The 16,700-nt window shown below is 37.1% G+C and overlaps 1 protein-coding gene across 1 annotated transcript in view; it reads left to right on the top strand.

Annotated features, from left to right (window-relative positions):
• Positions 1-16,700, top strand: part of LOC129416905 (ALK tyrosine kinase receptor) — a 723,819-nt gene that overhangs the window by 668,087 nt on the left and 39,032 nt on the right. Inside the window, exons 13-15 of the mRNA XM_073869493.1 lie at positions 14-161; positions 3,406-3,516; positions 10,016-10,157. Of these exons, the coding sequence (XP_073725594.1) occupies positions 14-161; positions 3,406-3,516; positions 10,016-10,157 (401 nt within the window). The remainder of the gene's footprint in view (positions 1-13; positions 162-3,405; positions 3,517-10,015; positions 10,158-16,700) is intronic.

Genomic DNA, 16,700 nt, shown 5'->3' with positions numbered 1-16,700 from the left:
TATTTGTGTTCAGAATCACAGCATATGGGGCAGCTGGTGGCCGAAGTGTCTTGGCTGTTCACAAGTCGCATGGAGTCTACATCACTGGAGATTTCCTGTTACAGAAAGATGAGCTGCTGTATATTCTAGTAGGACAGGAAGGAGAAGATGCCTGTCCTAATGTGAGTGAGCCATTTTATTAGTATTTCTATGTGTAGTATTTCTATTAGTATATCTCTTATTTGGCCAAAACAACATGGTTACCATCAATATGAACAGAGGTCATTACACTTTGCTACATGATACAAAGAATAGTAGACAACCTAAATGTTAAGTAGCAATTTACAGATCGATAAAAACTGGTTAATGTTATGGTAATACGTATTTTCAAAGTAATATTACTTTCAAACCACATAAAAGTAATTGCTGTGCAGTTTCCAGTCAATTACTGTGCATAACAATGTAAATTGCTTTATTATGAAGGAGTAAAATGTTGGTAAGTACATGGTTACTTTTAAATGTTATGGCATAATACCACAGTGATCAAAGAGACTAACCAATTAATTGTTAATAGTTAGATTTTAAAATGTAAAATTTGATCTGTTACTACCTCAAAAGAAATGAAGTAAATTCATAGAAACTACATGGTATGAGGGCTGTAAAATACAGCATTGCCTGTTCCTACTTAATTTCTCAGCTGTGTTGATATACCCATAAAGTATCCTCTTAGGGGGCATGCACACCAAAGCTTTTACGCCCGCGGTTTGTGCATATTTTCAATTGTTTCCAATGGAAGCTCTGCGTTTTTCAAATAAGCCAGCAGCTAGCGGTTTTCTTCGGCGCTAACAGATTCGGTAACTAGAAAAAATGCAACTATGCAGCAGAGATGATTTAGGTCTGTTACAAACGTCTATAAGCAAAGTATGCACACAAACGTACAGAATCATTGTGTCGCTGTTTATTTCCTATCAAATAAGTATGAAATTAACAGCATGTACATAAAAATATATATTAATAAGTACAGTAGCGGAGTGGCCATCGGGAGAGTCGGGACATTTCCCGGTGGGCCGGTAGTGTTTTGAGGCTGCGAGGGCCGGTCTGATAATGGTTAATAGTTATACATTGCAAGTTATTTAGCAACCCCGTCTGGCGGCCTGATGTGCGGCCGCTTCCCGCTGGTCAAACTGTGCAGCCTCTTTGCTGAACACAGTAGGCTATATAAAAGTGCTCAACCTGTTCGCCAGGTCAAACCATGTTTAGGATTTTTTTTAAATATAGGGGGATTATTGAACGGCCCCTCTCCAAATTGCCATAGCCTGTCGGCCTTTGATGTGAAAAGCCGCGTCGCCGAATACCTGTTTATTTCAGTACATACGCGGTCGGATTGATCCATCAAGCGGAGACTATTTGATAGAAAGTGTGGATTAAGGATGTTTAAAATCTCTAGCCTGGTGGTCAGTACTTGAATGGATAAAATCAGCACATTTGCAAAGGTTTATCTCCATATGGCTATATATCATAAATAAAATTTAGAAGGGTAACTTTGCAGTATCACATTTTATAATTCCTACTATTAGATTTCTATTAGATTTCCATATTAATAGACGAGAGTATTCAACTGAAATATATAAATATCCTCACAACATTATTATTTCTCAAAACTTTGACAAAAATTATTTTCAAATGAACTGTATTCTTACAGTTATTCAAAGATGCACACATTATTCCAGATATGATTTGAATATTAGACGAGATAATATAACGGCAATGAACATTTCATATGCCATTAAATATCCACATAACTTAACATAACAGCATAATGAAATGAATAAAAAGACAAGGAAGCAGGATTGGCATGTAAATTGTATTATTATTAGCGGGGAAAAAAGCAATATTACTGAAATAAACTCTGAGGTAATGCACCAAACACTTTAAAATAAATAAGCAATAACCGTGGAAAAAAACATTATTATCTCTCAAAACTTTATATGACAAAAATTATATTTAAAGGAAATATTCTTACAGTTATTCAAAGATGCACAAATTATTCCATATTACTCCGTTTATGAGCACATTCATCGCTGGTCTCGCTCTGTTATGTAATAGCTGATTGAGATGCACATCTCCGTCTTTGTATAGTAACTCATTTAGGAAAATTAGCCATGATTTAATGATGTTATTAATATTATGAAAAAAACAATTTTTTGGGGGGGGCAAATTGATTACGATTTGTATTACCCTAGTTTTACTACAAATAGGCTACAAGACATTTTTTTACCACTGAGGGCCGGTGGTATAAAGATAAACGTTTTTGTCTTTTCCTTACCAAAGCGTATAGAAGCACAAGAGGGGAAACTCAATAGAACGTTCCATTGCAACACCAGCGCCCAGCAGCAGCCCTACAAATCCGCCATTTTGGAATGAGAGCGACTCGGGAGTCAACTAGAAGTAATGGCAATATCAGCTACTTTGCACATTAAAAGTTCAAACTCAAACTGAATGATGATAACACAGAATAACATACAATCAGACCAGTGATCATTAATCCCTTTTTACAGCTTATTTTCAGATATTTAGACAAGTCTTCCACTTTTATATAGGCTAATTTTACATACATACATAGCGACATAAACTCGTCCACACATAATATTTTGGCTCCATATACATACACATATACACAAATATACATTAGAATTGCTCGAAATAGATAAAAACAACGTCCAAAAGTGGCAATGCATCATGTTCTATAAGATTATCATGTTTGTATCGGGATCCAGGGGATTCATTTTTTACAAAATATATTTCATAACTAGTGGAGTTGGTAACTAATAATAATAGTTAATGTGTAAAGTAGCATAAATTAGAATTTCATATTAAAGCAAGAAAAAAACTACCTCAAATGTGTATTTATTTAATGATTGGATTCCACAACTGATAACAACAACAAATCAACACATACATACAAGACAATACAGCATTTCGTGTAGGTGTAGCAAGTGAACAAAAATTTTATTTAAGAAACTTACTATTGCGCTTCTGATTTGGCTGTGAGAATCGCTGAGAATGAATTGGCTGTGAGAATTTTCCTTCCAAAATGGCGCATCTAGTGGCTGTTGCCAAAAACGAATCAGAGTTTCCCCTCTTGTGCTTCTATACTCTTTGTACTTACTCAGAGTTACTCTCAGATCAGTCCCGAATAGCTCTTAAGCTAAGACTCCTATGTAATAGTTTTTAAGCTAAATTAAGAGTTTTCTGAGAGGACTCTTAGAATCTTTATGAATACGGGCCCAGAGCAATTGTCTTGATATCGGACAGTATTTACTTTTAATACTATTATAAAATTACGTATATATCATCATAACATTACCCAGTTATTACCGATCTGTAAAGAAAAGTGCTACCTTAATGTTTTGCTGGATGTTTCAGATGGTGGCTGCTATGGACCGTATCTGCAGGGAACAGCATGGACCCTCCATCAACAAGACCCAGCTCAAAGGAGGGGGCGGAGGAGGGGGAGGGGGAACGTACGTTTTCAAGGTAATGCAATACTGGATCCACATCTGTTGATGGTCTTGGAACAACAATATTGTGAGATCAAATTAGATTTTCTAACCTTAACTCTAAACCATTAACTATGAAAAAGAAAAATACTACAATAGTCTCTGATGTATATCATATCTTGCCCAGGGACTGTATAATAATTACACTTTATTTTAAATTAACATGGCCCTTTCCACACCCTCAAAATGAAGATACTAATCGTATCTGTACCATGTCTCCAGCTGAGCAAATGTATCTTGAGTGTGTATGTTTCCTTTTGTTGTACAGAAAACATTATCCAAATGTTGGTAAGGGACATACTTACAGATATTGCCTTAAAAAACATGCGGCAGATATTTGTTGTGTGATTGTTCTTGTACAGATATTTCGCATCTGATTGCCATTACCAAAACATTATGAAACAATATATGAGCGGTGTAATGCTGGTGGTTTTATTGTTAACAGACAACACTTAAACTTTTTTCACATGGACATTTAGAAATATAGTTTTTTTTAAACAAAAAAACAGTATTTCCTTTTATGTTATAAGGGAGAGCCTGCTTTATTAACGGGCTTTTGGTTCCCTCCGCAGGAGCTTAAATCATTTTGTTCTGTAAATTTTTACCCACATATTTCTACATAATTTCAACCAAGGGTCACATTGAGCACTTCTTGTATCTTAAGTTCTTATGGATAGCCTTTAAGCTTGTTCTGAGATGATGACAAACTCTAAATGCATAAATAACAATGTCAAATTTATTTTAAATAATGATTAATTTGTTTTCATACTATATTTTTATGGATATATGTTAATGTATACTAATATTATTGTACTAATATTTTATTTAAATATAAATAATACTTTAATTAATAAATTCTTTATTAATTAATTTTAATGTATTATTTTTTACATTTAGACTGGCTCATTTTTATTTAATTATGAAGCTATGTTCTGTACTGAACGAGGCTCCTTAAAGCGAAAAAAATTTTATTTAATCTATTTTCGTTTTAAAGAAGTGTATCTGATCTGTGAAATGTTTCACAAATCCGAAAAATATTTAAAGTCCAATTTGACTGGTGATTTACCGCATAACACAACAACCTAACAATTTAGTTGTAAATACTGTCAATAGCAAGCAAATTTGTGAAAGTGTTTGACAAATCAGTCTCTTTCTAAAACAAGTAAATTGACATGATTTCTTAATGCGTGTTATTTGAAAATAGCTGTTAATTGTAAAAAAAAAAAAGTGTACTTGCCATTTTCCGCATTAAACGGCTAAACTTGACAGTAAAAAACTGTACTGTGAAAAATCCCAAATCAAGCTGGACAAAACAACAGTAGTTTCAGCTTTGTAGGTATTCAAACTTCGGATTTATACTCGGTTTAACATAAAAGGGGAATAAATAATATACAACACGAATATTTGGCATTGGGACCATGTTTTTGCATGTTTTTTCCATGCAAAAAGCCTAAAAGAAGTCAGAATGTGAAATCGTCAAACGTACACCTCATTGCTACTCTTGTTCTGGATTTACCAATAAATAAATACTTAATTTGTGTTAAAATGACCATATTTGTTATTTAAAAAGCAAAGATATGTGGTGAATAATAATAGCAATAGAGTTTATTTACTTATTACCTAGTTAACATACAAATTCCCAGTGAAATGTATTCAACGCCGCCAGTGCGAATTTTATATCGGTTTGCGTGTTTCATACCAAGTGAAACATGATAATATAAATTGTACAGCAATGAAGAAAGGCACATTACAACCATGTTAAAGCTATTCAAAAACTCTCTGTCTCTGTCAATTCTACCCCAAGCCACTTTTCTTTAGTTTAAAAACATGGTTCCCTTCATCTCAGTGGAATAAGATTGTGTGACTTTTCCAGATTATCTGTCAAGATTCATATAAAAAACTGGGCTTGATTCGGTCGTTCTAAAGAGGGGTAAAACAATTCACTTAATTAGTCCCTTTGGGGGTAAAATGACCCCAATTGAAATGAATGGGGAATTTTTTTTCTTTTTATTTTTCAAAAAAAAGCAATGCATCCAGAATAAATCTAAAAGGTACTAGAGGCCTGGTACTAGAGCACAAATGTTACATAGAAAATACATGCTCAATTACACACACAAACAGACACACACAAACACACAAAGGTATGAGTGCCACAGAGAATATTTCTTATAGAATTTCGCAAAAAACAGCCACAGATGCAAAACAAAGATGTAAAATACTCACACAGGTATTTTACACACACACATTTGGTCCCCACAACGTGATAATTACCAGGTACACACACACACCCACACACACACAGAAAGACAAAGTCACACAAACACACACACGGACACACACACAGGCAAACACACACACACTTACATTCAGTCAAATTTCTGTGGCATTTTGTAAAAACAGACATTTCAAAATGCATCAAAAACTATTCTACTATTTGAAATAATATTTATTTTTAATGTCCTTTCTAGTGTTTATATTAACATAAATTCACAAAATGTATCAATAAAGTACGGATGTTGAGCAGTTGGCCACATTTGGTGAAATGAATGGGTCTCTATGGGCCTCTGCTGGTCGAAGTGATTTATTTTCTAAACTGTAACCATAAAACTGTTTTTTTCTAAACACCAAATGGCGGATTTCAACACATAACATCTAGATCAATATCTAAAAACAATTTAAATCAAATTTAGATAATAATTTATGTGAATTTTCATAGGAATTAGATATTTTTCAGGCAAGCTAATGGTGTAGTTGAGGAATTGAGTGGTAAACGGGTATAAAAGTACTTCATATCTCCCAAAACACAGCATTAATGTATAGATGAGAAGTAAATGAAAAAAAAAGATATATTATTTGTATCATTAAAACTTTACATATTTTTTGTAATCACTCTTTTAATCTCTGGGGTCATTTTTACCCCCAAGGGACTATAACGTATACAGAAAAATAGGGTCTTATGAGGGTTTAAGGTCTTCGCAAATTAGTTGTTTGTTATAATACTCAGTTATACATCATGTCTCTTCTAATTGCACAGAAAAAAAATAATCAAATGATGTGCATTTGAGTCTGATTTTTATGAAGAAAATGTGACTGTTTATGTCACTGCAGAGCCGGCCCTAGACCTTCGGGGGCCCTAAGCACAATTTGGTCGGGGGCCCATTTGACCGAAGTAAGGTCTAAAGAAAAGAAATGACTACCTTATAGCTATACTGTACATTATATCTACTATGTTATATTTTTATTTTGTCTTTTAAATTATGTTTTTTAATTATTCTATGTATACTGTATGTTAATGATCTTTTTTACGCTGCTGGTCCTGTGTACGTTCTTATGTGGCAACATGTAGCCTACAAAAAAGACCTTGGGGTGGTCCCGGACAGGGATTATCTTAAGCCAGGACTCTGCCTTAGTTTAATTAGAAAACATAACCAATTTTTACAAACATGCCTTACTAAAAACATTATTTGTGTGCATTTTGAGGCAAAACAAAGGGCACTGGTGTATTTTAAGATATGTCATTGCAAGCTTTTTTCAATTTGGACAGCTCTTAGCCTACTTTATTTTAGTCCATGACTAGTTTAATTTCTGTCAGGAAAACTGCCCCCTTGAGATCTTGATTGGAGTTCCATGTTTGATGTCTAACAGGAAAAATATAATACCACTGAACTGAATAGCAGTGCAGTGCAACGAACACACCCTGATAAAAAGACTGATAAAGTTATTTTCACTGACCATCAAAGAAACATCCTTAATTGACACCAGAGTTTAAGAGGCACAAACAACAGCCTACATATAATTTGAATGAAATAGAGTAAATAGAATAACATTTAAATAAAATATTATATAAAATAATAAATAGAACACTTAAATGTTTACATTTTTCAAATAAACAACATTAACCATAACATCTAAAACACCACAAACAAGATTAAAAGTTGCTAACATTCGATATAACAACCGCCTAACTATATATTATCTCTTACGTAAATAGCATAACAAAAGTTAATAGGCTTGTTTGATATGAGCTAAATCTGCGCATAACCGATCACCGGTGATCAGCGCGAGATGCGTTTTTCAACTTGTTCTTGACTTATGACATTCATACTTTTTTATTAATTCCTTTGTTGTTGTGAATAAATTTTTTTAAATTGCAAGCATATGATAGTGTGCGGGAGTTTTTTTCCTTATTAATTCCTTTAAAATTTTGTATTGGTGTTGAATTAGTTGTACTGTGAGCTGTTTATATTTTACACAAAAAGGAATTTAGACTTAGATTACATCCCAACATTTACTAAGTAGCCTTCCAGTAATGAACAGTTTACCTTTGTTGATTCTCCTTATAAACATCTTAATGTAAATGCATTTGTTGGTATGGCAGTTGCATCTATTTAATCCGCGATAAAATATACGAACGCGATCTCTTCCATTGCTGATGTTTGCAGTCCACAACAAAGCGAGATTCATGAAGCGTCCGGCTTGCCTATAGTTTTTTCACTCCTCACCTTACTGCAGCCGTCTGCGCTCGTCTAAATTCCAGGCAAGGCAAGCTGCTTCTCAAACAAGCATCTGACAGACAATGATCAGGTGATGAGTGACATCATAGGGTCAGTCAGGGTCAAGATTAGCGGGGAACTCGCCATAATAAAGAACTAAATAAAAACAACTGTGCTTATTATGATGCCCAATAAAGAGCGCTGTAGATCCATTTCTTTTTATTTATTTTATGTTACTTTTGATGTATAATTTTTTTTTCAACCACTAGCTGGCAGTGACTCTATGGGGCCCTCTGCTGGCCACGTGGCCCTTTGCAATCGCAAGGGCTGTTTAGTGGCTGGGCCGGCTCTGTGTCACTGGCAAAAGAAAACTTCACCAACCAAACGTTTGCCAAAAAGCATGTGTACTTTATGACATCAAAGAACTGTCAGAGCACTGAGAATTCCTGTCATGTTACTTTACAGTTTTTTCCAATTGCTAACACACAATTTTGCAAACTAGTCTGGTTTTATCAAAAAACTTAATACAATTTACAAAACCACACACCCAAATAGCAAAATACCACATATATCCTGCAAAATTAAGCACTCCAACCTAAACTACATATAACATGATCAAAATCAAACTTTGATACAAATTGGAACACACTTCATTTATATTACCAGATTTGTGTCTAACCAACTACACACAGTTGGGCATAATGAAAAGTGCACTTTTCTTTAGTATGCTTTGCCATAATACTAAAATATGTATTAGATTGTTCACATGCACAAAAATATTTGCAGATACACACACATGCTGTTGATTTTTTTTTTTCACCAAACAAGTCACATGCCTCGTCCACATCACAGGCAATATATTCCCTTGCCAGACATCGAGGGAAGAAGCACCTTGAGCGCCTTATCCATCCCTAAATTGCACCAACATCAATCTCATCACATGTCTCTTCCAGAGCCTGCAAAAGAGGCATGTGCACAAAGGGCTGCTGGTCATATACCTTCCATATAACTCTTCTATGGGGTTCAAAAATGGCAAGTATGGTGGGAGGTATTGCACGATAAATGTTTGGTAGTCAGCAAACCAGTTTTGGACTGACTGGGGCTGCACGATGAAAGCTCACGTTGTGCCATACTACAACATACCGGTTTCTTTGGTCTACATCATTCATACACTCTGATGGTATGAGAATTGTGTGAAGTCTTTCTAGAAATGTGAGAATATGGGCTGTGTTGTATGGTCCAAGGTTGGCATGACGGTGGAGGACACCATCCATATTGGAGATGGCAGCACACATTGTGATGTTCCTGGCTAACGTGGTGGGAACATCTATAATGGCTCTGTGGCCAATGACGTTCCTGTGGTTTTTTCTAGTGCTTATATCCTGATTGAAGTGTTAACAATTAACCATTCAGGTGTTTGGGCAGGTGGCACATACATTGGCCATTTGGCTCGTGTAGTGTCATTTTGAATGGTAGTATTTTGAAAAGGCAAACATGTGACTTTATGTCAGATTGTTGTGTCTTGTGCAGAGAACCGTGTTCAGTGCATTTAAAAAGTGCCATTTTGAATTGCAAAATGTGTGTAAAGCAAAAAATGTGTTTAGACTTTTGGAGACTTGAGAAGAGGTGTTGCTTAAATGTGTCAGTTTAAATAGTTGCTGTTTAAATAGGTGCTGTTCATGTCATTTTAGTGTGTTAACAATTGGAAAAAACTGTAATATTATACAGTATGCTCAGCTTGAAGTCCAGCACACATACTGTCGTCAGTACGGCCTACATGAAACACGGCTGCCATCTACAGGTTTAGTATTTCTTGCGCCCGACAGATAATCCCCCCTCTGCAAGCATCCTGCAGAATTTTGGAAGTGCTGGCGGCATTCTTCTCTCTGAGACGCGCATTTTTAAAGGCCACATCTTTGTATACTTTCCATCCCCATCTAAAACTATATTTATTGTTAAACTTACTATTTCCTTTTGTTACAGGTGGAGAATGGAGTCCACATTCCTTTACTCATTGCTGCTGGAGGTGGTGGCCGTGGCTACAGCAGCCAATCTGAAAACCCGGAAGAAGTGATGGACAAAAATCTAAACATTCCTGGCCGTAATGGCAGATCAGGAGCAGCAGGTGCCATTTAACTGTCCCTCAAAAGTGTTTTACGATCGATTTAAAATTTCCTTTACTACAGGTGATTTGGACTATTTTTGCACCTTATGTGATAGCCCAAAAAACTAAGATAACAAGCCTCAACGTTTGATTACACCTATTAATTTTTGTTATGAATGCAATCTTTGCCATAACCTTACTCAGTCAGTTTTAATTGATTGCCTATGGTTCCATCAACGGCACTCTTTTCGAAGGAGAGCTCCCCATTGTGCTCGATTTACTGCTGCTGGGATCGAGCCCAAAAGCCCCCCCAAAAAAACCTACAGGGCATCCACTTTTGCACCCTGGCTAATGTAACATGAAGGCTGTGGTTTGCATGACCCACTTGTACAAGTTTTGATGCACATTTAATGTAATTACCGTTCAGCTTCATTTGATCATCTGTGCACCAACACACTAATAGTCAGCTGCTGTAAGTTGTTAGCCTGGCTCCGCCCTCCTACGTACTTCTGCTTAATTTACATTTTGCTTCAGTACTACGCCTGGGACTGCTGTGTAGAGTTCCGTTTTCTCCTGCAAAAATCTGCAGGTCCAAACAGCGAACAGAGGGGTGTGGCTTAGAACGATGACGTTGAGGTCGTGCGTCAGTTTGAGTTGTAGTTCAGTAATGGCAGCTGAGAAAGACGTGAGAAAAGCTATTCGGTCCATTGTTGCAAAACTGCCGAATATACAGAAGTTAAAGCCGGAGCAAGAACAATGTTTGCTAAGTTTTGTTGGTCTGATCATTCTGACTTGTTGTTTCCGACCGGTTTCGACACATGATACACATAATAACAAGCACATCACATAACTTTTGGTGAGATGCCAGTGTTTCCCACAGATCTGAAAAATACTTGTGGTGGTAGCCGATGAAAAAGGCAATCATTACCCACCGACAAAAAGTTATCTACTATACGTGTGACAAAAAAATTTTTTTGTGTGACCATAACCGAATTCTTTGAAGTAACCCAATACTTTTACTTGAACATTTCATTAATCTATCCACCCCAAACTCTCTTTTGCCTTTTTTTTGGCAAGAACAAAGCTGACTGCACTTCACTGTTTTGCACTGATATACAGTGCCCTCCACAATTATTGGCACCCCTGTTTAATATGTGGTCGTGGACTTCTAAAAATTCTCCTTTTTTATTTAAACAACATACAACCCAAATGCAAAAAAAGACAAAAATCCAACCCCCGATCCAAGTTGATCACCCTGGTGGCAAAGAATCCACACGTCCAGAAAAAAAAACCTGAAATCATGCGTTCCAAACCTATTGGCACCCTGATATGAATACTTTGTACAACCCCCTTTTGCCAACACGACAGCACTTAATCTCCTCCTATAACATTTCACAAGATTGGAGAACACAGAGAGAGGGATCTTTGACCATCTTCTTTGCATAATCTTTCTAGATCATCCAGTGTCCTGGGTCCTCTCTTTTGCACTCTCTTCTTTAGCTCGCCCCACAGGTTTTCGATTAAGTTGAGGTCTGGGGACTGAGATGGCCATGGGAGGACCTTAGTTTGTGACTGCTGAACCATTTTTGTGTAGATTATGCCACATATTTTGGATCATTATCCTGCTGAAAGCCCCAATGACGACCCATCTTCAGCTTTCTGGCAGAGGCCCTCGGGTTTTTATTTAAAATGTCCTGGTAGTTCAAAGCATTCATAATGCCATGCACCCTAACAAGGTTCTGAGGGCCTTTGGAAGAGAAACAGGCCCACAGCATCACAGATCCTCCACCATACTTCACGGTGGGCATGAGGTGCTTTTCCACATACTCATCTTTTGTTTTACGCCAGACGCCAAACTTTTTTTTTGCCAAAAAGCTCAATCTTAGTCTCATCTGACCAAAGCACACGATCCCAGTTGAAGTTCCAGTACCGCTTAGCAAACTCCAGATGTTTACGTTTGTGAGAAAAGGCTTTTTCCGTGCATGCCTCCCAAACAGCTTGTTGGCATGTATAGAGGTTCTGATAATTGTTATGGAGACTTTGTAACCCCAAGATGCCACTCTTTGATGCAATTCTGTGACAGTAAGCTTAGGAAAAAATGTTCTTCTCTAACCATACTCCTCACTGTGCGTTGTGGCAAGATAAACTTGGGACCTCTTCCAGCCTTGTTTGTCACTGTTCCAGTTGTTTTAAACTTCTTAATGATTCCTCTGACTGTAAATAGGGGCAAGTTAAGGCGAGTGGCTATTTTCTTGTAGCCATTGCCTAACTTATGAAGGTCGACACACATCTGCCTTACTTGAATAGTGTGTTCAATTGTCTTTGCCATGATGACAAATATAAAAAATATAAAGTGCTCTAAAACTTCCTGGTAAACGGTTGCATTGACCTTGGACCTCAGAAAACACAGTGGGCCAACACCAGCAGATGAGATGGTGCCCCGAACCATCATTGACTGTGGAAACTTTACACTGGACCTCAAGAAACTTGGATTGTGTGCCTCTCCTCTCTTCCTCCAGACTCTGGGACCCTGATTTCCAAAAGAAATGCAAAATTTACTTTCATCAGAGAACATAACTTTGGACCACTCAGCAGCAGTCCTTTTTGAAGGCGAGACCCTTTTGATGCTGTCTGTTGTTCAAGAGTGGCTTGACACAAGGAATGTGACAGCTGAAACCAATGTAGTCCGTACTCTTTGTGAATCTCCCCCCACATTTTTTGTATGGGTTTTGTTTTACAATTCTCTCCAGGGTATGGTTATCCCTATTGCTTGTACACTTTTTTCTACCACATCTTTTCCTTCCCTTCACCTTTCTATTAATGTGCTTGGACACAGAGCTCTGTGAACAGCCAGCCTCTTTTGCACTGGCCTTTTGTGTCTGCCTTCCTTGTGCAAGGTGTCAATGATCGTCTTTTGGACAACTGTTAAGTCAGCGGTGTTCCTCATGATTCTGTAGCCTACAGAACTAGACTGAGACAATTTAAAGGCCTTTGGAAGTGTTTTGGGTTAATTAGCTGATTAGAGTGTGGCACCAGGTGTCTTCAATATTAAATCAGACTCGAATTTTACACACAATCTGTGTGTCTCAATCAGCTCCCTTGTTCAGTAGTCAGGGCACTGATCAGGGAGTCGGCCATTTTAAGGGCTGTCTCAATCGCAAAATCCAGTCAGTGCACTGGAACGTTCGTTCCCTAAAAATTCCTACAATGCAACGCAAAAACCAGTGAGCATCAATGGTCCCTATGTTCCCTAACCAGAAATCACGTGACCTTTTCTGAAGCTCGCCAACCGAACATCACTTGATCCAACTCAATAAACTTTATGAAATGTTACAGAACTTTTATAAAGACAAACGTTTGTTTAAGTTGTAAATATAAACACACATTACTACACAGTAAGGGACCACAATCTACTCAATATTTAAAATAATAATGTTTATTTAAAATTGTAAATATATTTATTACATTTAAAATGTAATTATATGTCTCCAATTTTATGCACAGATATGTAAGAGAATAATGACAGCATTTTTCACAATGTACTGTTTTTAAAATTAAGTGAGATGTTGGTTTTGCCGGTTGTTGATGAGTAACAGCTGTGAGTGATTACAACGCGCTTAAGCAGCCACGTGACAGAAAAATAAGTGAACATTGTCCCAATGTGAAGTGAGCTAGGGTCCTTACCAGTGCCCAAACCTGTGTACACGATATAGTGATTCACGACCTCGGGAGCTAGGGAACGAATTGAGACACGCGGAATGTTAATCAGACCCAGGACCAGGAGTAATTTAACCTGACTACCAGTTTAAAATATTGAGCCAGAACCCTAAGGGTCCCAGGTCCTCCGTGAAGACATCTAATGCATACAACATGTTCAGAAACATGGAAGGATACATTCAGTTTGTTAACATGAACAAATTTTGTCAAACCGACTGAATTTAATCAGATTGAAGGTTACAATAATACAGTTTACATGCAACCTAAATATTGCAATATGATTAAAATGTTCGTTTACATGTACGTTCTATATAATTCGAACCAAACGTCTGTGCAAGCGCACAGCCAGGGTTGCCAGCTTTGCATATCAAAACCATCACAATGTCAAAGTCTAAATTTGAACTTGAAAATAGCAAAGTACTTGGCAATGCCACCCAGTGCACAGCATCTCTTGTGGAGTTAACGCTATATCTCTGGATAAATGTTCAAAGCTGAGTTGAAGAAAATTGTTCTTAAGAAGTTTTCAGATATAGGTAATGAAAAAAAATTCAAAAGGCACAATGCTATTTTATTGCTTTATGTAGCCTAATGTTATGAAAGTACACATGAACGCTGCAAAATGTACAGTACAGTGCGCGACCCCATTACCATAATAATGTGTGTTGCCATTGCCTTGCTATTGCATGTTTCTGTGACAAGAATCATGTCATATGTAAATATGAGGTAAATATAAGACATGAACCTGAGCACAAAAAAAACTTTCATTTTTATCACAGTATTCATATGATCTGGTCATGGCCAGTGGCGGTTTAGGGGTAGGGTTAAGAGAGCATTATAATTGTAGAGATTAGGTGTTATGTCAGTTTAGGTTACCAGCATCCCTGGTGATGTCACTATAATGGGACAAGTGAGTCCATACTGGACCCAACGTGTATCTGTTGTAGACAATAATAAACAAGTAGTTCTGAGTTACGCTGTGTTCAACTCGAGTGTGTTATATCAAAAGTTACTTGGTGTCAGAAATGGGATCGAAGTAAGTGACAATATATGAAGGTAAATTAGCACCTAAAAGATTTGCATGCGCAGGATCAAATTTGTGAGAATATACGTGACATTGCGAGCGTAAAATAAATTTGCATGCTCGAAAAGTGGTGTTAAGGTGTAAATCAAGTTAAATCAAGTATGAACTGTACGCATCTGACCTCAGTTTTTCGTGCTTACACTTTTGGCATGGTTTTTGCGCTGAAATACTGCCAAAAGCATTGCAAGATTGCAAACAGTGGTGTGCAATCAAAAACACCGTTTCATGAATGGCAAATATAAAATGAATCATGCAGAATCTTAACTAAAATAAACCAGTTGTAAATTACTTGTTGCGTACGGAGGGAAAACTATTTTCTGAAATACCCTACATCTACCGGTCCCTCTACGCTTGCAGTTTTGTCACGATTATCTCACTCATTTGAGTTTGCAAGCGCGGGTGGGAAGGCGGGGCTATGAAATGAGGCTCCTGATGACTCTTGTTTTCTCTTTTCTGATTACACTTACGATTAACAGTACAATGATGCAAAACTTGTTTTCTTACGCTTGCTTGATTTACACCTTTACAAGCTGTTTTTGCGCATGCAAATTTATTTTATGCTTGCAATGTCACGTACATTCTTACAAATTTTATTCTGCACATGTATATCTTTTAGGCGGTAATTTACCTTCATACAATGTCACAGGGACTTTGTTGCATTGATCTTCTGGTTTTTGATGACAATATTGCTGACAACTGGAGGAAGTTTGAAAAGGAATGGCATATTAACTGCTGTGCCGGACTGTCAGAAAAATCAAAGAAGGTACAAGCTTACACGCTGTTAAACTTAGCTGGTTACGAAAGGACACAGAAGTATGAGCTCTACAAAAAATTTGCTCTAATTGCAATGGTCAACACTCTTCAGAGAGAAGTAAGTGCTTTGCATATAACAAACGTTGCAACAACTGTGCTAAACTAAACTATTTTGCTAGATGCTGCAGGTCTGCACCACAATCAGCTTATGCTATACCAGTCTACCAACACAGAGTCCAGCAGAGAGATAGAATACATGAGCTGAATGCACAGACTGACAGCAATAAACAAGAAACTTTCTTCTGCGACCCTGTTGACCTTACTAATCAGAAGGGTGAAATATTTACCACTCTCAAACTACAAAATGGAAATGGTCAACTAAAAGTAAAAGTGGAAACTGGCACTAAATGCAACATCATATCCAAACAAACATCATCCATGTCCACACTGCAGAAAAAGTCATCCTTGTTGCTTATAGAGGAGAAACACTGTGGAAACAACAGTTTTGCACTGCATCCATGGGCAACTAAAATTTCATGTGGTTGATCAGTGTGTGAAACCCCTTCTTGGATTGCAAGACAGCATATCAATGGGACTCATGCTGGGACCTTCCAGCTGGGACCTGCTGCATCATGAAGCACCAGAGGTACATGAATACAGAGATCTTTTTGACTGTAATGTCCTTGGCAGTTTGTCAATTGTTTATCATATGAGACTGGATAGTTCAGTAACCCAATTAATTGAACAAATAATTGCAGACATGCCCGGTGTTTAAGTGTTTATAATTCTGGATGCTAAATTTGGGTTTTGGCAAATTCCCCTTGATAATGCGTCATCTAAACTAACCACATTCATTTCCCCTTTTGGCCGTTACAGGTTTTTAAGAATTCCATATGGAATCTGTATTGGCAGTGAGATCTTTCAGAGGACAATGGAACAATTGTTTTCCAGACAGCCCTGCGAAATTGTAGTTAATGACATTTTTATCTGATGCTGCACACACGATCGTCTTC

The sequence above is a fragment of the Misgurnus anguillicaudatus genome, chromosome 7, assembly GCF_027580225.2.
Source record: "Misgurnus anguillicaudatus chromosome 7, ASM2758022v2, whole genome shotgun sequence".
NCBI lineage: Eukaryota > Metazoa > Chordata > Actinopteri > Cypriniformes > Cobitidae > Misgurnus > Misgurnus anguillicaudatus.
The sequence above is the reverse complement of the archived record's forward strand: the minus strand, read 5'-3'. Positions and strand labels throughout refer to the sequence as shown.